Source organism: Lepidochelys olivacea (genome assembly GCF_965140295.1).
Source record: "Lepidochelys olivacea isolate rLepOli2 genome assembly, chromosome: 7".
Lineage (NCBI taxonomy): Eukaryota > Metazoa > Chordata > Testudines > Cheloniidae > Lepidochelys > Lepidochelys olivacea.
Window position 1 is genome coordinate 110,957,392 of NC_140417.1, and position 21,587 is coordinate 110,978,978.

At 43.9% G+C, this 21,587-nt stretch overlaps 2 protein-coding genes across 2 annotated transcripts in view; one reads left to right on the forward strand and one right to left on the reverse strand.

The window, feature by feature from the left end:
- Positions 1-467: 467 nt before the first annotated feature.
- Positions 468-6,958, reverse strand: EMX2 (empty spiracles homeobox 2). Its single transcript, XM_084633973.1, has 3 exons — positions 6,560-6,958; positions 4,161-4,345; positions 468-1,119 (listed from the first exon to the last, which is right to left on the reverse strand). Exons 1-3 carry the CDS (start codon positions 6,948-6,950, stop codon positions 952-954), a joined length of 744 nt encoding a protein of 247 aa, XP_084490099.1. The 5' UTR covers positions 6,951-6,958; the 3' UTR covers positions 468-951.
- A 480-nt stretch (positions 6,959-7,438) lies between these two features.
- PDZD8 (PDZ domain containing 8) overlaps positions 7,439-21,587 on the forward strand; it is a 255,486-nt gene continuing 241,337 nt past the window's right edge. The window contains exon 1 of the mRNA XM_084633971.1: positions 7,439-7,592. The gene's annotated coding sequence lies outside the window, so the exon portion shown is untranslated. The remainder of the gene's footprint in view (positions 7,593-21,587) is intronic.

Consider the following 21,587-nt stretch of genomic DNA (forward strand, 5'->3'; position numbering starts at 1 on the left):
ACACAAAAATATTTACATTCTGGTATAGAAGACATTAAGGAAACATTTGTCACTTTTTTTAGTAGCTCTATAATCTTGGAATATTATAAGCTCAGTGCTTGACACTTGCCTCCAATGAAGATGGCCATTTAGAACCCATCCTTTACACAGAGTCCTTTACACGGCTACTGCCAGGTTTGGAAGTTTGGCCAATCAGGGACCCTCTCATCAAACGTGGTCATTGGATTTAAACAAAAAATTAAGCTTCATAATGGGACTATTATATTTTAAATGATTTTTTTTTCTCTGCAGCAAAAGTCAAACCCATCCCCACCCCATCCCACCGTGTTGTCCATTTGGGAGGAACACTATGGTTACTGCTACTTCATTTAGCTTTCACAATCACTTTGACGCCAGAAGTTATCATAAAATGTTTACAGACGGCACATTTCTCGTAATATAAAATTAAAAAGCACACAGAACCTGTCTCAAAGGGGAAACAAATGACAATCCATTTCTGTCTTTAGGAACTGGTTTTGCCCACTCGGCTTTTACACATGCAATTCAAGTTTCTGAAACAGGTGTGGTTCTGGGCTGTGTATGGAATTCTCTTTTAAAGACTGGACAAACCGTGAAGTGCAATATGTCCTGTTAGGGGGGGTTTCTCTCTCTCTCTCTCTCTCTCTCTCTTTCTCTCGTTATTTTGTTTTTAAAAGTGGACTGCGAGAAACGGAATACCTGTCAATCATCTTGTCTCGGTGGTTTGGCTTTGATTGACAGATCCCCCCTTTGCCAGACTTGTGCCAACAGTGCCACATTTTGGATCTTTCGCTCGCTCGCTCTCAGCTGCTTCCTAGACGAGAATTGCATTTTGATGAAGCCTTTATGTATCTTCCCTGCAACGCCACTTTCTTGTGTGTGATCCTTTTAACACTTTTTTGTTTGGTTGGCTGAATGTCCAAGTGCCAGTTTTTAATCGTCTGAAGTGACGTCTATTTCTTCTGGACTGGCTTGTTTCGTGGCAATTCTCCACCGGTTAATGTGATGAGTCCCTTTTTTCTTCTGTTGTGAGTCTGAACCTTCCTCTTCCAACTTTTGTCGCTTGAACTTTGTCCTTCTGTTCTGAAACCATACTTTTACCTGCAGATGAGAAACAAAATTGGGGATTACTTGGCTGGTTTCACTTTAACACTCCAGAAAATTGGTGAGGTCATTACACTGGTTCCCTTTGAAGATTTCTGCCCCCATTAAGGAATCTTGTATGGGGAAAAAATCTAGGTCTATTTTCTTTCTCTATTTTCTCAAGGGGTTGAAGAAATCTGTTTGGAAGGGGGTCCGGAACTCTGCGTCTGCATATGTGTGTGTGTGTGTGTGTGTGTGTGTGTATATATATATATATATATATATATATATACACAGTGTGCGTATACATAGAGACAGACACTTGGGTGGATACAGTTTGTCTATATAGGGTGATATATAAAGAGAAAGTGTGCACATCCATACACACACACAATGTATGACTACATGCACGTATATAGACCACACATATACTCTCTCTAAACACACATACGCTCTGCATAACACGCACGAGTTTTCTATACTCTGCATTACACATGAAGTATCTAATTTGGAAAAACAACTAATAAATTCTACAACCAATTGCACGTAATCTTTCAAAAGAAGCAACTACTCCAGTCACAATACAAACAAATCATCGGCCCTTCTCCTTTGTAAGTGTGTAGTAGTATTCAACATCTGGGAAGTGATCCCTTAAACTGCAGTACATTTGTTCAATGTAGGCCCCTTGGAACAGAGTCTTGGATAGATCGGTTTAATCGCATTTTGGAGGGGGGGGGTGACGTTGTATTATAGCATTGACTGTTCTTTAACATTCTGGACCAGCTGAACCTTGGAGTAACTATTCTGGCAGTGAAACTGTTCAAACTCCCCTCAAAATGATATTAATTAAAAAGAAGAGATGGCGATCCTTTTAAAATCCCACTAGGGCCTTTACTTTCCCAGGAGAGGAGGGGAGCAGGATTCGGAGCATTATAGAGGCGTCTCCTTGAGAACATTCCTCCCCCTCCTCGCCAAAAAAAACCTAGCAAACATTACAAACCCATTTTATACAGCGGTTGTTTGTGCAGGGGCGTCCAGAAGCGATCGTATTAAAGCGAATCCTTCAAGTGCCATAAAAAAAATGCCTCTCTGAAATGTGTTCAGAGTGGAATAAATCTGACTTAAATATACACCAGATTACTTCAGTCATTTAATTACAGATAGTATTGATCCAGAAGTTTATCTCGAGAGCTGGCCACACTCCTTGAAGTGGCCAAAGGTAAACACGGGTGGGTTTTTTTTAAAGCAGTTCAGACTCTGGTTCTGTCTGAAAGTGCCTGATAAAGGCCCTAGCAAAAGGGGGGGGGGAAAACTGGAGCATTTTAATAAGCTGGTTTAACCCGCTTCGCTGGCTCTTCAGAACAGAGCTACTACCATGCCAGCCACACATCTCTGCTGCATTTTCATATTCTCCAAAAGTCTCCCATTAAAAAGCTGAGCGGGGAACAAGGGGTGAGTTTAATTTGCTTTTAGTTTGCTAATTGAAGGGGAGGACGGTTCATTTCTGCCCGCTGATCTCCAAAAGGGAGCTCGTTTGTAGGGAACGAGGGGTTTGACATCTGGACAAAAGACCCCAACCAGCTTCGGAATCAAGCAGGACAAAGACCACCTTAAATACAGCTTTCCAGTGGAAATAAGCCGGTGACCGGCCCCTTGTTCGGAGAACCTCATAAAAGTGGCGATCCTTTTTTATTGTTTTGTTAGGGAGACTTTTTAAAACAAAAGCGCCAACCTCTTTATTGCTTCCCCCCGAAAAGGAAAAAAAGAAGTGTTACAACTTAATCCGCACAGAGAGCGTTACTGTTTACTGGGAACTTTGAACTAGGCTGCGACTGGAGATGGGGTCCCCCCCGCCTTAGATACAGGGCCACATATTGCAGCAGAGACAATCCCCTCCGCAACTCCTCACTGTGGGTCTCCCGAACACCCCCGCCCCAAGAAAAAACAACTCTAGTTTGACACTAACAAAACCGCGTGAAAGGTAAGAGACCTGAGCAGCAGAGTTCCGAAGAAACTGAAAAGCTCTATCTAAATAACCCATCTGGCTTTAAACACACGCCTTAGACAGTTCACATGCATCCTAAATACGAAATGGCTCATCCACACCATAAACTCTTACGGCTGGATCGTTAAGAAGCCTCTGAAGTACAATTAGCCTTGTATTTGCTTCAAGAACCCAATATGAGCTGTCTTGACAATTCTAAAACAATTCAATTATTCCAATCTGTTTCCTTCCAACATCTTTGATGCAAGCCCAGACCGTTCAGACTGACTGAAACAATCTGTCTGTGGTGCCGTCCAAGGCACTGCTCGCTTTGCACCCATACAACGTAAGACAGAGTTGTAATTGTCACTTGAAATATACAGATCAGCTAAACAAAAATATCCCGCATTAAAATTCTGTACCTCAGCCGACACAGAGAGATATAATTAAAGTCATTTGGGTTAGTAAGATGTCTGTGTTTAATTTTTATCTTTATGTCTCGGCAAGTAAAGTATCCCAATTTTGCAGGAGCTCTATACAGGGATAGAAAATTCGTCTTATAAACTATGTCTCTTTCCTTAAAATAAACAGTTTTAAACCCAAATGTTACTCAAATTGGCAGGAAAAACCCACATTGACCAAGAAGTTGTCCTTTGAAAATGCAAATCGAGATTTTTAATATTAACAGGGATGTAGCGATTCATTTATCATCTTCATGTATTATCAATACAGCGAGCATTTAGTCCTGAATGACCACAGATAACTCACAGGGGAAAAAATAACTATGGTTTACTTTGGACATTATTCAGAATAATAATTGTGACCCCTGTAATTTTTAAGGAAGGTGGGTTGTTTTAATAAATAGGACGTATTTTATATTAACCAGGCAGTGGAAAGGCAGACTCAGCTAGAAATACACCGCCCCCCTCCCCATTTATATTAGATATGAATCCCTGCATTTGCAGAAAAATTGTATATCTTTTACTCCGCACCTTGGAGTCTGGCAGCGTATTTTGTTAGTTACATTATTAGACCTCACATTCCGGCCCCAGAAACTTCCCATCTGTGCCCTTACCTGAGTTTCGGTGAGGCTGAGGCTGTGTGCCAATTGTTTCCTTTCTGCTCCTACTACGTAGTGATTCTTTTCAAAAGCATGCTCCAGTCTCAGTAACTGGGATGGCGAGAAAGCTGTACGAATCCGTTTGGGTTTCCTGGCCAGTGCATTGTGCAAGAGGAAGCTCTCTGGGCTGGTTTCATTCCCTGGACAGCAGGGCAAAACAGAGATTAGCAAAACACCTTTCCACAAACACACGCCATTCGTATTATTCAGCCTTAGCGTTACTTTCTCACTATTACCCGGCGGAGAAAATTCTTACTCGTTTAAAAAAAACCACCTCCTCCTTTATAGACTGTTTTCCCTACCATATAGAAAAAAGGCGAGACTCCAGATCAGCACGCGAAAGTAATCAATAAAATAAAATCCACCTTTATGGGAGTATTAAAAACTAATGGATGGAGAAATCACCGCTATCATACCTGTGTTATTTATTGCAGTAACAGTTAGGAATTCACAATTGGGTGTAGATTAAACCGATGGTTATATTTTAAACCTAATAAGAAAGGCAAACTATTCACAATTCGAGCTGTCCAGCTATTCCAATATTATAGATTCCGCAGATGCGCAAGGGAGTATGTGGTGATCTCTGTGCATAACTTGGCTGTTTAGAGACAGCCCCGTATTCCTCAGATCTGACCCTGGTTGACCCTCCGAAAACTACATTCCAGAACCCCTTTTTTTGTTTGTTTTGAACGGTATCTTTTAAATAGTTACACACCGTTTATAAGCCGGCTCTGCAGCAGACATGCAATGCTAATGCCAGCGAGGGGATGGTGACCCTGAACTCTCTGTTTACCAGCCCCCTTGCGATTGCGGCAGCGGGACTAACACATTTTCATAAAAATAAACACACAAACAACAAACTTTAGGGAGCGTAAATCTGAATACGCGTTTTGCGGGCGTGAAAGGTTGATCGGTTGGTTTGTTTCCCTAGGAAGGATCGCCATTTTCGACTACTGGGAATCGCTTCTTGCAAGGTTACAAAACCAACGAAGAACCAGCTAGGTCCTTTTCAGTTTTCTTTAAAGATCGCCCCATTAGGAGGTTGTGATTTAAACCAGTCTGTGGCATAACACTGGGAAATTTCCGCCCGCTCTTTACCAATCTGCTGATAACTGGGACAAACAATTTGGTCAGCGAAACCTGTAATTTTGTTCTGAGAGGCTATAATCCGTTTTGAACCACGTCTCCCTTTCTTCAGAAAGGCTCTCGCTCTCTGCGGAGGGACATCGGGGGCTGCATTTTGCAGCCTAAAAAAACCAAACTACTACTTTGAGAATAAATAAGGTTGTTGTTGTTGTTTTTTTAACGGCTTGAACGTCAAAAAACACACACACGCAAAACTGAATGGGACATCGTAGAAAAGAAACCTGATCTTTCTTGGGGGAGGGGGGGGACAAAGCTGTTAGCAAAGGGTTAAATTAACTGGGGCAAGGGGGGATTTGTTTATTGATTGTGGGCCATAAGCTTTGGTTATTTCCCCTCAACTGGTTATTAGTCACTTGGTGACTGGAAGGACTCTGTGTGAAATTCACCGACCCCCACCCCCCGCAAAAAAAAAAAACAAACAAACTTGCTCGCTCTCTTTCTCATCGGCCTTCGTATTATTTTAAGACAATAACCGCTCACTTTGTTTTATTGGTATTATTTTGTTACTGTGAACAATAGGAAGTCGGGGATTTTTTTTTAAAACGGAAACTCTTCGTGGCGCCGGCTCTGCCTTGGCTGCGCTGATCTGGCTTGTCAAGGGAGAAATATACCGAAAATGTGACGAGGTATATTCCGTTTCTGCAACGACGTTTGATGTTCCCCGCAGCCCTGTTTGTTTGGATATTTCTGGCAGGCCGAGATCCAGAGAGGGAGTGTTACTGGAACGGCCAGCCCTTTGAAAACTTGCGACAGTTTTCGCGGTGATTTTTTTTTAAAACCACAACTTTTATGCCTGATCTTTAAACCACTTTAAAACAACTGCTAACCCCCGGCCCTAGCCTGCCCCCCTCCTCCCCCCACCTCCAACCCAGCACACCCCGCTTCCGCTGGCAGCTTCTCCAGTTCGATAGCGGGGCAAAGAAAAACGAGAGCCGACTCCCCCAACAACGAGCAAACCGGCGCCCACTTTGAGGACTTCAACGAAGCTCTGACCCTGTCTCCCCTTCTTCGCCTTTTAAAAGGCGTCTTCCGTTCCCCACACCGCAGACCATACACTGGGGTTTGTAGCCGTCAATTTCACTCCCACGCTTTCCAGACACCCCCCCCCCCCCGCCCCCAGCCAGCCCCACCAGGCCAGGGTGTGGGGACAGAATGGATCCGGAGCGCATTGGGCGCGCGGCTGGCAAAGGAAGAGGAGTGGCACGTACCTTGGAACCGGTGGCCCAGATATCGGTATCTGTGTATTAGCCAGGGGTAGAAAGTGGAAGGGTCCCTTTGCTGCGAGGCAAACAGCGGGTGCGGGGAGTGAGAGGAAGGCAGTGGGTGGGCGGCCAAGGCGTGGGGAGGCGGGACGGGGTGCACCGGCACCGCCGGGTTAGGCGGGTGCGAGACGGCCTCCGCAAAGACCAAGTCCGGGTTGGAGTAGACCCCTCTGCCGGTGGAGTGGAAGCCGTTGAGGAAAGGGTTCATCGGGCTGGAGTTGGCATAGCTGAGCGCCGCCGGCCGGATAGGGTCCTCGGAGCGAGACGCGGGCAAGGGGCTGTCTTTGGCCACCAGCGACTCGATGGTGAAACACCGCTTGGGTGTGGGCTGGAACATGCTGCGGCAGCTGGAGTCCCCCGGCCAAAGCTCTGTCTGCCTCTGGTGCACGAGGAGCGGGCTCCGCAGCCCCCCAAGTCCGCCCGGAGCCGGGGAAGTTTGCAGCGGGGAGTGACTTCAGGAGGGCTAGATACACACATAAATAGACAGGGGCTGGCGGAGAGGAGGCGGCGGCAAGCGGCACCCAAAAGGGAGAGAGAGAGAGAGAGAGAGAGAGAGAGACACACACACACACACCAAAAAAGTTGCCTGGAGAAGTTTCCCTCCTGCGGAAGGCGGCTACTCTACGTCCAAAGACAATCCATGGATGTGATCGGTCCCTTCACAAGTTGTGCAAACGATTTGTTAGTTCATGAGCCTAATTAGTGCTGGGATCACATAAACAGCTTCCTCTGAAGCCTGGTAAATGGCTTGATGATTGGTCGCTATTACTCGCCTGGAGGTTGAAAGGGGGAGACTCTTTAAAGTGCGTCAGAGGGGAGGCGAGCTCTGGCAGCTGGGATCCTGGAGGGATGGATCCAGGGCCCGGAACGGAGTGTGTCTCTCTCCACTCACTCCAGCTGGTGTCCTAGCCAGGCTCCTCTCACCGCTCCAGCAGCAGATCCGTCCTTCCCTCCAGCAGCCCAGCCAGATGCAGCTAAGGTAGGTACGAGCTCAGGGATTTCCCACTTCGAATCCCGGGGCGGGAGGTTACTCCTGATGCTCTAAAATCGGCTAAGTGGATTCGCTCCAATTCAGCCTTTCAGAAGACTGATTGCATGCTCAGCGTTGTGTATCCTGCTAGCCTCACTCGCCCGCCTAGCCTCTCCCCTGATGCAAAGGTGTTTCCAAAATCCGATCTACGGATGCCTTGATCCCCGAGAAGCCAGACAACCATGGGAATGTCAGAGTCCCCCTGGGATGCCCCCACAGGTAGATGCATTCACTTTTGAAATAGTTGTTTGCAACGAAAACGCCTGGGATTTTGGTGTTTTGTTTTGTTTGTTTGTTTGAGAACTTCCTTAGGGCTATTACCTGCTTAGACTCAATCCACCGCGGTGGGCACAAAGGAGAGCACCCCGGAAGATGCTTGCAGTATGCAAACCTAGGACACGCGGGGTTATTGCAAGGGGACAGGCGAGCAAGTCAGAAATTCCAGCCCTATCCGTATTTTCGAAATTACCTTTAGGTTTGGGAGTGATTTTAGGGCCGAGTTCTCCCGCTCCTATTGGCTGGCGCTGTAGAATAATTATGATCACATCCTAATACTGCTGGCTGCTGCTTACTGTTTATTGGTGGTTAAGGGTCTATTATCTATTCATCAGCCTCCTATTTTTGCCAATTACATTCTTCTAAAGTGAAGTACCAGCAGGTATTTTGCACATTTACAATTAATGATTAAAAAAAATCGGGTGTACTTTAAATTTATTACGCTGCTGTGTAATTTATCTTAAAGATGCAGAATTGCTCAGATAAATGAGTGTTTCTGTTGAACTAGGGGTTGGAAAAAGCCTTGTAAAAACAGCCTAACATTTCCTTCTTTTATTTTTCCTTTTTCTTTCTTTCTTTCTTTAAATACAACTAATCATTTACTCCATTGTGTTAAAATATTTTACAGTCGTCATATAGAAATATCCCTGCTCCTTTCCCCGTAATTAGCAGGCTTAACTCTCTCGCCCTCCTCTTCTCCACTCTCTGTGTTAAGCAGCCGACTCTTCTGCAGCCAATTGATCTTTTCAGGAGAATAGCAAATAGGTAGAATTGTGTTACATATGTATATGGATTGTGTTACATAAATATGTATACACATAGACACTTGAATATGTATACACATAGATACTTGAATGTTATATCTATATATAAAACAAACATTCAAGTATCTATGTGTATAAATATTCAAGCGTCTATGTGTATACATGTTTACCAATGTATAATATGTACTGTATAGGTACACACTGTATGTATAATTTAATATCTGGTGTAACAATATTATACACATATATGCCTTTATAAATGTGTTTGACTCTAAAACACACAGTATAGTTTGCATGTCTGTGACACAATTCTACTATTAGAATTTACACCAGTTATGTCAAAGTTACACATATTTGGATAAATCTCTCACACGCACACACACACCGATGTATACGTGTGTATAGATCATAAGCATGCTGAGCTGCGTTTGTTTCAGAGGTAGATTTTGTTTCTTTCTTAGCCTACTTGTGGCCCTCTGTGGTCTGTGCCCTTTGAATCACTATCATGTCGTGAGAATGTCTTAACTTTTTTTTTTTTGCTCATGGCAGCCAGTCCTCTCTAACTCATAATACAGTGTTATGATGACTGTTACCGAGATCTGGGTTCCTTTTCTGTTTCTTAAAATCAGTGTCGTTGACAGTGTACGCTAAAGATTACTGTGATTTGTCTGTTTCACCGAACAGGGGTTTGATCATTGTTACTGGGCATGCAAAATAAAAGGGAAACTTCCTCTTGCTCATAAGAACAACTTTCCTCTGTTTTATGTGTGTGTTTTTAAAGCCGATTCACGTTTACCTGAGTTTTCAGGATGAATCTGCTTTTGACCGCTTTGCCATTCTTCAGCTTTAGGTCCTTAGTTCCATCCATCCTGACATAGTCGCGAGGATATTTTGGAAACAGCATCAGAGACATCAGCAATGTGTGTGTGTGCAAAATTCACACACAAAAGAACCCTATCATGCATTGTAAATTATCATCATTGTTATGTTATGAGGAAGAAATGTTATTTAGTTCTAAATTCCTTCCCTAAAGGGGTCCTTTTCTCGGTCGCTCGGCGAAGGAGGCTGGCGCAATCTGCGGTCTATACCTAAAAAAGGAAACCCCAGTTTGTGGGGGGGGGGGGAATCTCCACTTTAAATCCCCGATTTCGCACAGCAAACCTGATTGTCTGGTCCAGCAACCCTGAGGTCCAGTTTTCCCTCTCCTTACTCACGCGAGGGGCCTCCTCAGTAGAAAGTCAGTGGGAAGCCTCGGGCGGGTAAAGTCCGCAGGATTTACCCCGGGATAGCGCTGCCAGGTGCGGTTCGCTTGCCCTTAGCAGCTGAGCGTCTTAGTTTTGAGCAGACCGAAGCTCTGGGTGCAGTGTGTCATTTCCATTCTCCCGGCCCCGGCCTTGGAATTGGAGGGCAAGCTGTTCTGAAAGGCCACCGGCCCAGGCCATGATTTATTTGTTTGTTTTGTTTTGTTTTACTTTGGGGCGGGGGGGGGGAAGGCAAGGACGGAGGAAACCATCGTTAACACTTTCCCCTCCCCACGAATTGTTTACAGTCTGGGACTAGTTTCCCTGTTCATAATCCTGGGCTGTTCCTCGGTTATCAACGTTTATGGCCCAGAGTGTAGCTGCTTAGCTGCAAATGAACACAGGGCGGGTTTCAGATATACACTGTGTATATATGTACACTATGGGCTACATCAGTTTTGTGTGTATGTGTGTGTTTCTAAGGGCTACCTCAAACAGAGAGAGAGAGAGAGGATAGCTGTAGTCCTTAGAAACACTCGCTGTGCTTTGTGTGTGTAACCCTAACGCTCCTGGTAACATCTCCACTCCTTATAGTGCGGTTCTCTCTGAACTTCTCATATAGAGCTTGTTGCTTCTTGATTGACTAGTCTTGATGTTTTCTTGGCGGAGAAGCACAGAAAATCTGGCATTGGCCCCGTGATAACAATCCGCGATTTGCTTAAAATATTCTTTAAAGCAGAATAGCTCGGAGGGAGTGGTGCACTGGATTTGCAATCAAATTACATGTCTGGCCTCAACTGCATTAGCCTTGTGTTTCCGAAGTAATGCTCATCTCTCAAAGCAAGAGACAAAAGGGGGTCGGGGCGGGGGGAAGGCCTCGGATCTTTGCCCTCTCTGGGCTGTTTATGAACTGAGACCGGCTGAACGTTAGGAAAGGGGGTCTGGCCCCCTGAGTATGAAGCCAGTTCTTTGTGTTCCCAGCTCAGCCCCTTTGGCGATCCAGGTTTTCCTCCCAAGAGTTAGGCGCCTTTAGCTAGAAGTTTCGGTGACAAAGTAAGTTGGCGGTGGCGGTGGAGGGGAGCGGGCAATTAGTTGGCTAAACACACAACTTAAGTCGGTGATATGAGCCCTAACTATCGATAAATAGATTTAAGCGTACTCCGAGCCCTTTAAAAGCACATTAAGCGGCGTAATCTATGGTAATTCATGCACCCAGAGCCTGTACCGTGGAAATAATGTAGGAGAGATCACACGGGAAGGGGCCTGTGTCGTGCCGAGGAATAAAAGGGACGAGTTACTTATTAAAGGAAAGACACCGTTTGCAGGGGAAAGTTTAACACGGGCTCCATGGAAATGGAGCTCGGGAGCTGGGCGCTGGCCCCAGTTGCCCTCTCTAGGTCGGTGGGTTTCTGGTTTCAGTCAGCTCGGGTCTCCTGGAGAGATTCACAGCGAGCAGGTGGATTGCGCCGCCAGGGCCCTCCCCAGGTTGGCTGGCCGTTTCCAGGGGCCCTCGGTCCCTGGTGCGTGAGCTCTGCGTTCTGGTGTACAGCGTCTCGGAGCAGAAAAGAAACACGCTGCATCTCCCAGCAGCACCCGAAGTGGAGCCCAGTGCGGTGTGCTGAGGAGCCGCTCCGGTTTGGAGATGAGCTTCCCGTGCCCTTCCCCCCCCCCCTCCCCACACACACACTGTTTGCAATGGGGAGCCATGCCAGAGGCCTTTCTCTTGCTACTTCCCAGGTCTCTGGATGTAAACAAATCACATCCCCTTACATGGTTTTTATGCACAAAGTTCTGTTCTCCTGAACGCTGTTTAGGCCCGTGGAGGGTTGTCTGACGACTCTCTGGCTTGACTTCCCAGGCGATTCTGTATTGTGTTTCAGGTAATCGGACAACTCTGTTTGAAAAGGCCTGCTCTGTTGGTTAAGAATATGTACACAAAATAGTTTGATGCAATGCTAATAAGACCGCTCCAGGAAACGGCGGGGCCCTATCCTGTAGTCCTCGCTCCAGCAAAACCCCTATTCCCTTGACTGCCTGATTTCTCCTGAATAAGAACTGCAAAGACCCGGCCCAACCATGGTCCGTCAAACTGTCCTGGTGATCTCCATGCATGCTGGCGAGTAAGGACTGGCGTTTATCGCTGATTTCATGGAAGACACCCTAGTGAATGCGGGAAGTTCCTGACTGCACTGCCAGGGGCAGGTTTCACTAGGGGCAAAGGATAAAGGGGATATGTGATGATCTTTGATAGGAGTACGTTGCACATTGAATATTTGCGCCCTGTCAATTCACAGCCACACAAAAAAAGCACGCAAAGCACATCTCATTGCACAGCCAAGCAGAAACATTAGATGCCTTTGTTAACAACAATATGAATAGTAATACACACTAGTGCATAAATGCCTCGCTCAGGATCAGCGCCTCATTGTGCTAGGAACTGTACAAACACACACGCAGGCCCAAGAGCTCGCAGTCTTTAAGAAATCCCATAGAAATGTTTTACAAATCACCTGCCTCTGGATAACATTTGACTTGCGGTTTAAAATGGCCTTAGTATTACAGTCAACAACCAGGTTCCCCAGCTTTACAGGGGAATCCATAATCTGCCTTGAGTGCTACCAAACACTAGATGAGGAAGTTTTTTTAATGTCAACATATCAGGGCAAATGAGGGGGGGGTGGGAAATCATCATTTTGGTGTGAAAATAAAATGAACAATGAACACAAGCAGCTCACCAACCGAGACTATCTTACAAATGTATTCGGGGCTTAAATTATTTCTAACCTGTGTGTTTATGATCAAGTGTTTAAATGTTAAATAAATAAATACTGTAGAGTGATGGTCAGTCATTGGGCTCTGACAAGCAGCTTGGCCTTCGCCAGTTTTTTAGAATCTGTGTGTATGCAGCGCCACCTACTGGCTGGCTGGTGGGAAAGCGGCGACGGCTATTTACCATTGACACCCCCCCGCCCCCCCTCCAAGAGAAATCACGCGTAAAATTTCTGCTGTTTGATTTTAATTGACCACCAGCAAAACAGCCTCCCTCCCCCATCATTCTCAAAACACACCCGGATTGATAAGTGGACGTTGCCTTACGAACGTCATCAGATGAATTCTAAAAGCAAATTATTTCCATGTTGGGACTTTTATTTAGTACGACTCTGTCCTAATGACAATAGTTCAAAAGATATACAAATAGTATAAACATAGTTTTGTTTATAAAGGGCATCTAAAATTTAAAAACACCTTCCAAAATGCAAACGTATTAAATTGACGGAGATGTTAGTTTAAAGCGACGATTACCTATGAAAAGATCAGGCGTATATCTAAAGTGTGTAACTTCCACAAGAGACAATGCTTGGCCAGTGGTATATTTCAGATTTTTCATAACTAATTACATATCCCTGCTATTACATAATATTTATGTAAAAAGACAATCGTGGCTGTATTCCTGATTTGGGGGGTGGAGAAAAGGCAGTTTTAAAAATTGTATCTCATCTCCCACATGTCCTGCAGTTGTGGCCTATTTGGGCTCCGGCAGTGTTTGAATACCGATATTGTTTAGCCAGGAAAGTGCCCTGTACTCCTACAACGTTGTATGAAAGAGAATTTACTCATCGTTTCTAGCAGCAGCAAGGCTCCCACCGTTTCCCCCCTAGATTAAAAGGCTCTCTGACTGTCCATCCACTGGGTAACTGATGGAGAGAAGACAGAGATGACAGAGAGCGAGCCAAATCTGCTCTGTAGTGTGTTCCAACCACAGGAGGAGCGCTCTGTGACCCACCAGACCCAACAAATAAATAAATATCAGGGGCAGATTTCCAGGCCAAAAGGAGGGTGCATTTGTGCTGCGATGCTCTGGACACCACATGAGAAAGTTTACTCTGATTCCTGACTAGGAGACACCGGAGAACATACATTTCTAGAGTAGGAGGGTGAGCGAGAACCTAGTGCACCTGGTACTTATTTTCCTGTGTGGACGGGAATGCATTCAAATACAGAAGCGCATCACTCCCGAAGTAAGGTTACACGCACACAGTCCACCGCAGGGTGAGCTGAACTGATAAATGCCTTTAGGGGCTTGATCCCGGAGTGCTCACTCAGGAAGCCCGCGAGCTCTGTTCCCCTTGTTAATTTCGCCTCCTAAGGGGCAGTGCAATGCTGAGCCCTCGCCCTTGATTGAGAGACATGCCTCCTGATTTTTCATTTCTTACAGAGTAATCACTGCCTTATCTCTTCGACTTTGTTCTCCCTTATCCATTGGCATTTTCCCATCATTTTCATCCCCTCCCCCTCCCCGGAATACACATTCTCATTGATTTGAATGTACGTAACCTTGTGTTTTGCAAACGACGGGCAGTCCTGTTTTCATGATCTGCACTGTACCGTGCCATCATTTTATTATTATTATTATTTATTAAAAGTCCCGCGTTGAAATCAATGATCTGGAATGCCCCTTGTCTTTCTGAAGATGGCCATTAATAGCATGTTCCGTTTCTAGGTGAGTCCCGTCTGATTTTTTCAAGAGTTGGAAAGAGACCTTATTTTCCCAACAGACTCGATTTAATTGCATCGATCAGTGAGATCCCTGTGAAAACATTCTCCAGATCACATATGTCATAAGCAGAGCTAAAATCTGAGGCAATACCGCGACCTGCTGAGCTACGCTGTTTGCTGCTGAAGTAATACTCGACTTTTTAATATTAATGGGGCCGTTTTCATTGCTAGCCCTGGGCATCTTCTGTTTAAAGTGACAAAACTGTTAACGCTGTTAATGCCCACACTGGCATGGTTCTCTTTCACTTCCTTGGGAGTTTTGCCAGTGTAAAGAGAGCAGCTTTGTGCTGTAGGGGCTCGCCCATCTCTTCAACCAGCTCCAGTAGTTTGTCGTTGTCATGTGTTTATTAACACCAGCCGCAAATCCCATGCTGGTCCTACCTGAGCCTCTGCAGTAGTGTGTGTCTCTTTGACTTTTCCTGCAGGAAGTTCTAACAGAGAAATCCAGCTGTACAGACAGGGCTTACTCGGGCGACAAGGGTCGACCGCTGGTCGCAGTTAGTTGGAGACTGGTCACTCAGCTGTGTTGACTTTAAAGTCAATTTCCAGCAGTGTTTGTGTTTGTTTAAATATGAAAGAGATGCCCACCACATGTCCTATGGTTTAACTTCACGCTCCTCCGCGGTTCAGAATTTCAGAGTGGCCTGGACACTTAGATACTGTCTACTACATCTCATCTTTTGACAAGTTTCAAACCCTAAAGAATGGCGTTGGGTATGATGGGTGAAAACCCCCGCCTCTTCCCCCCAAGCAACCGCCGCTTGAATTACAGGCGACAGAAGGAATTTGAAGGGAATGAGTCAGAATAAATCTCAAATAATTCACCAAACTTCCAAAGTCGAGATTCAATATTAGCACATTAAAGTGTCATTTAGTATACTAATTAATACGTATTTCTTTTTAAATCGTGCCTTTTTCAAAGACTTCAAGTGCATAATTGCTTGCAGTGGCATCTCAGAATAGAAACATAAGTATTCTGCTTTGACACGCACAACCTCGCTGAATTCTGTCTCTCGTTGATGTCTATTGCCAAACAGTCAAGAATCTACACGCTACAGAAGCACTTACAGCGTGTCATAAAACAGCTCCGTAAGCAAAGCAGCAGTTTCCGTGTATATTTCAGGCCTATAGGACCCCGCATAACATTTTATACACGCTTAATTTATGTGAAACACTATAGGGTTTTTCTTAAATTGGATGCGAATCGATCAGGTTACAGCCACGTTACGCTAGGTTGTATGCGGCAGCCTGAACCGTACATGCAACCTACAGGATTGTCCGTGAATGTATAGTCTGTCTGTCTGAAGGACAAAACTCTGTTCCAGCCTCCTAGAAAACTTTAATTCTGAACAGGGAGTGAGTCCCCCATTAAGGAGAAACTCAGCTGAAAGGTAAATACTCCAGAGAGTGTTCCTAAATATGCTTTCTACAGGTCCTATTTGTAGGACTTGCTAAAGGGAGTACAGATCGCTAGACATGTACAAAGATCTTATCGCAGGAGAGACAGAGGGAGAAAAGTCCGGCAACTCAAGGGTAGCCATAACAAAGTGTTTCGCCTACATTATAACCACTCTACTCCACGTGAGAGTGCCAGAGAGAACGCAAACAATAGATATTAAAGGGAATTTTTAATTCGGTGATTGAATTCTTTCTAAAAACGGGAGGCCGTTCATCTTTTTTAACCCAGTGATCAGATTTTATTAAATTAGCTTGATCGACCGGATATTTGCTAGAACATTAGTTTCTCATGGTCAGAAACAGCAACATGATTTCTATATTTGTGCAACGGCAGTTTTGCAAAAGACATTGAAAGGTGTAACCTGATCAATTCGAATCAATTTTAATAAAATGAATTCTTTTGATTCCAAAGTTAGTGGCGGTAAAAGGAAGGCGGTTCTGAGGGTCCCAGATCTCTGTTGCTACTGACCAGCCTTTGATTGTAACAGGTCACCATTATCTGTCAGTGATGCGGTTCTGTTTGTACTAGATCACCATTGTGAGCCGGCCGCCCTGCATGATGGCATTTTAATAAAGCAGATCTACACAGGAGACAAATGAAAGAATACTCCCAAGGAGCATAATTCACAACAACAACTCCAATTCTTTGGCCACTGGCTCTACCCTGAAGAGAGCTAGGAGTCTAAACTATCCCTCTCTTTAACCTGGGCAGGATCTGGGCTGTGTGTAGTTAGATATTAGAATACAGCAGAAGTCTGCCCTCTTGGTTAATGTGTTCCATATGGCTAACTAGTGCACATAACTTCCTTTCTCTCTCGCCCTGAAGTCTCCTGCCTCCCACTTCTTTTCGCTTTCTATATAGGCATTTTTTTAAAAAATTATACAGTAAAAAAGAACGTGTGTTTTCATCGATAGTTCCTCGATCATTCTCGGGTCAGAGGAGGAGATTAAAACCTGGGTGAAAGGGCGCGTTACACACTCCTCGGTGGGTCCTCCAAAGAGGTGCGCGCCCAGCATATACACATTTGACACCCGAGAAAGCTGTGCTCAGGGCTGCCCACGAAAGGGTCCTGAACCGGGCTCTCCTGACGTATTTGTTTTCAATCTCTATACCGGAGCGAGAACCCCCACAGCGGCAAGTAATCTGCAAGGGCTACACGGCACTCCGGATCTCTTCTCAGGAGTGTGTGTGTGTGTGTGTGAGGCGGGGGCTGCCGAGAGCTTGTTCCGCAACACAAGGCAGCCTTGGATCCATCTGCGGAACAAGAAACTGCTGCTGAAAATACGGTTTGCAGCTTCCCAGCAAGGTCCCACCAGAGCAAACGCAGCCTCTGGCAGCCCGGCAGCTGCCGCTGAAATAGGCAGAGCCAGAGGAGGAAGCCCAGTGCGACTGTACCCAAAAGCGGACGTGCAAGGCAGAGTCAGTATGAGCATTTTATAGCATGGCTTTAATAACTGTGATGGGTAACCGTGGTGCTGATCTGAAGGTGACCCATGGTGCATTATTACAGTCTAATTTGCTGTTTATGCTCCAGGGGTGGTAGCACGGGGACTTTACAAACAAATAAAGCGGAAAACGGGAAAGGGGAAGAGAAGTTGTCATAGTACAGTAGTTGATATTTGTTTACTGGAAGATTGAAACTCCGCAAAGGCACCTGAAAGGACCCCGTTGTATAAAGAGACTAAAGCCGAGCGGTGCTGCTCTGCCACCGACAAAACCGAAATCTCAAAAGTGACACTAACAATTTCAGTCATTTCTTTAAAAAAAAAAAAAAAAAAAAAACCACCACCCACCAGAAATCTGAGTCCAAAAGAATTGCTCGAGTATCCAATTAACTATTACACACCAATCAAGAGGTACACAAACAGCGTTTATATCTAAGCATCTATGTGCAGGTATCAGATCTGGCACTTCACATTGACACTTGCTAAATAAAGTTCAAAATGCTCCAGGGTTTAATCCCTCGAAATTATGTTGGTTCTTTTTAAACACACAGCCCTTATGTGCAGGGGTTGTTTCTGGAATAGTTGGGGGTCAGGCACAACGTTTTTTGCCAGTTGTAATTTAACGGTGAAATGATCGGCGTGGAATTACCCGACAGCAACTCGGTCGCAGGGACATTATAATGATGGAAATACCATAGTGTTATTGCTGTGTTTTTGGAACTGCCTCTCATTTATTTTTATTTTCTCCTAAATTACATGCTAACCAACCCAAAATAGCTGGGAAAGGGGTCTATATACCCTGCAGCTGTAGCGTGAGCGCTGAGATACTTGATCTGAGTGATTTTTTGAAAATGAAATTCTGGCCTCATTTTACACGGGGAAGCAAAGTTAATCTGGAAGGTTTTCAGAATGAAGGGTGTTATTTCCTAGAGGGTAGGGATATAATTTGTTAAATATTAGCTTTTAATTACATCTTATTCTTATATACAATAATATTTATAGTAAAGTCAGGGCAGATAGTCGATGGAATTTTCAAACCATCCGCTGGCCATTCTTTACACAAGGGATGATACAAAATAGCCTATCCTGTAGGAGTTTTAAAAATGGGAATTTTAAAAGGATATTGCGCTCTCTCTGTGTGTGTACAGACACAGGACAAATGCTAATGTTTGGTACTAAGCAGGGGAGAGTAATACTTAGAATGCCACAGTCTACAACAATGGACCCAAGAGCTGGGATAGATTCTGCATCTCTTGCTCACATGAAGTAGGATCTTATTCTGCAAATTGTCCCTATGAAATCTATTGAATTTCTTAACCTTAATATGAATGGCAGAGTCTGGCTCTTAGTAACACTATTGTAAGCTGTCCTCTTCGGGGGCCATTGCTGAAGAACCCTGTGGTATTATTTTTTACAAGATAAATACAAACTATGGGAAGGAGCAAAACTGCTCTCAAAACTGGTTTTCAATATAGTTTGAAGGGTTCCAGTCCCAATACACTGAGGTAAGTAGGAGGGGTTCAATTTTAAATAACACCGGGCATCACGAACTGAATTGTTAGTGCTCCACAAGGTCATTGAGCCCAACCGTCTGTCCTCCTCCCCCATCCCAAATCTAATGACAGCAGAACTGTGGTAAAATAGACAATGTGTGTCTTTGTGTCAATACACCAGCATCTGTTTGTCACTGAGATATTTTGGGTCTGATGATGATGATGGTCTAAATCCTTAGGCAAACTTTTTTTGCTTATGTGTTTGAAACTCCTTTCCATGCTGTAAGAAAAGCAAATAGCTGGAGCAATTATCAAGCTGCATGGCTTGGATGTGCATATTTTAGCTATGATTTACTGCACATGTGGAGTGTTTCTCAGTATTTCTGAACAGCTAGTACTAAATTGTTCTGAGCTATGAGGTGAAGAACCCAAATAAACCCTTATCTCTTAAGAGACCCCTGTGAATGAGCCAGTCCTCAGCTGGTGTAAACCAACCTGGCACTATTGACTTGAGCTGACACCAGCTGAGGATCTGTGCATAAATATTTAAAAGTTGTTGGTAAGGAATATTTCTTTGTTTCATATGTAAAATGCATGATCAATTTTTCCTGAGTTCTTTTTCTCTGTCATAGTATCGGATCTCAACTACCTTGGCCTCCAGTAAACGAATAAATATTTTCTCTTTTAACCTTATTTTAGATATGCCCTTTTGCAAACACATTCAAATGGATACACATTTTTTTTTTTAGGTAGCCATTTTGCAAAATTTCAGCTGGCTAGTTGATGCAGAGGTCTCTAATTATCTACGAATCACTCCAGACATGGAGGAGCTACAAACAGCTACATTATTTTCCATTCTGTTTTATCTAGATTCCTGTACTTGCACCCATTCACAATGGCACTGGGACTATCTTTATTGTTGACAAGATACAATACAACTTTAGAGGCGAAGCCAACAAATCTCTACTCCTGTGAGTAGTTTTTCCTCTTGTGAGTTGTCCCACTGACTTCATCAGAACTACTTGCCTGAGTAAGAACTCCTTGAAGGTGTAAGAGTTTGCAGAAATGGCCTTTATATTGTGTAGCATTTTTCTTACAAGCCATATCCTAATATGCTTTGCCAAGTAATAAAAATACAGGGCCAGATTCTCTACTAGCGTAAACACAGCTCCATGGAGTTCAATAGATTTTTGTCCATTGACACCAGCGCGGAATTTGGCCTACAGATGAAATAGTAGGCAGAGGAAGAGAGAAATTCCGAAGCGTAGCTGAGGAAGAAGTTTCATTTTCAGCTGAGATTGGAAAGGAGGTGGCATGTGCACTCCATAGAGAAAGTTGTACAGAGTCACTAAATGTATGCAGCTTCAATACTGAAAGGAAGGGAGGCTGTGAATCTGGCTTTTAGTCTGCTGTTGGCTCAACAATATCAAAACCTTGTGTTGTGAATTAAAAGCCCTAAACATCTTTCACTCCAAACAATGGAACTCAGTTTATTTTTATTTATTTATTTATTATGTGGGAGCAAGGGGATTTGTTCTAATCTTTAGCCTCAGTAATGGATGTTGACTTTTATATCCAGGCCAGCTCTTTTTTTTTTTTTTAAACAACATTACATAAAGGCTGGGATCTAATCTTCTGCCATGGGCACTGAATACTGCATTCCTGAAAAACAGATTTCTCATACTTGCCAGGGTGTCATTTCAGCTCCCTGAAAACCAATTGGACACTGAAGGCCTGATCTTCCTGTTTCTTATACCAGTTTTACACCGATGTGACTGCACTGACTTCCATATAGTTACTCCTGATTTAGACCAGTGTACAATAACAAGGGCTAAAACTGGCACCTGGAATAACACGTAAAGTGGCTTTTTAAATTGTGACACAATGTAACACATTGTATAAACACATTACAATCTTCAAAATGACGTGCTATGTTGTGAATGTCTCATTTGTGTTTTATAAGGGGGAAAAGAATCTCATAGGCCCAAATATTTCTGTCCTCCATAAACGGGTGTAATGAATTAAAATGAACATGTGTAGCTCAGCATATGTTTATCTGTATGTCTCCAGTAGATTAATACCGGCCTTTCACCTTTAGGTCCTAAATACTAAATAAAAGGAGTCTGATGGTCTCTATTCTGTTTGCAATTGTCTAACATATGAATAAAGAGATCTTCATTTCATTTACTGTCTCTCATTTAACTGTTTGAAGACAATAGCTAGAAAATAGTTGCAGACAAGGAAATTATCATTGTATGTGATCACTTGCAGTTCATAATTATAGAACTATAACAACAAATCAATAGTCTGTACCAATGCTGTCTAAAAATAGCACCTAGCCACCACTAGCCTAGTCTGCTGTACTGGACAGCATGGAAAGTTTTAAGAAACTAAACTCCCCATATATGGTAAAATCATCTCTTTGAACATAATTGTGTGGAAGATTTAATTGCTAAAAACATTAGTACTGGCTAAAGCATTTCAGCATCAAGAAATGGGAAACTTCCTGGTAAAGGCAAATTCTGTAGTCTATGTGAACAGAAACTGAACGAAGCATTAACTTCAATTGATGCACTTGGAATGGTAGAGGAATGAACACTTGGAAAGAGGTATAAAAGCCTGGTGCAGCATGCACTGTGTGTGTATGTTAGAAAAGTACATCCAGAAGTGACTATTCTGTAAATTAATGTGGACAAAGAAATTAGCATA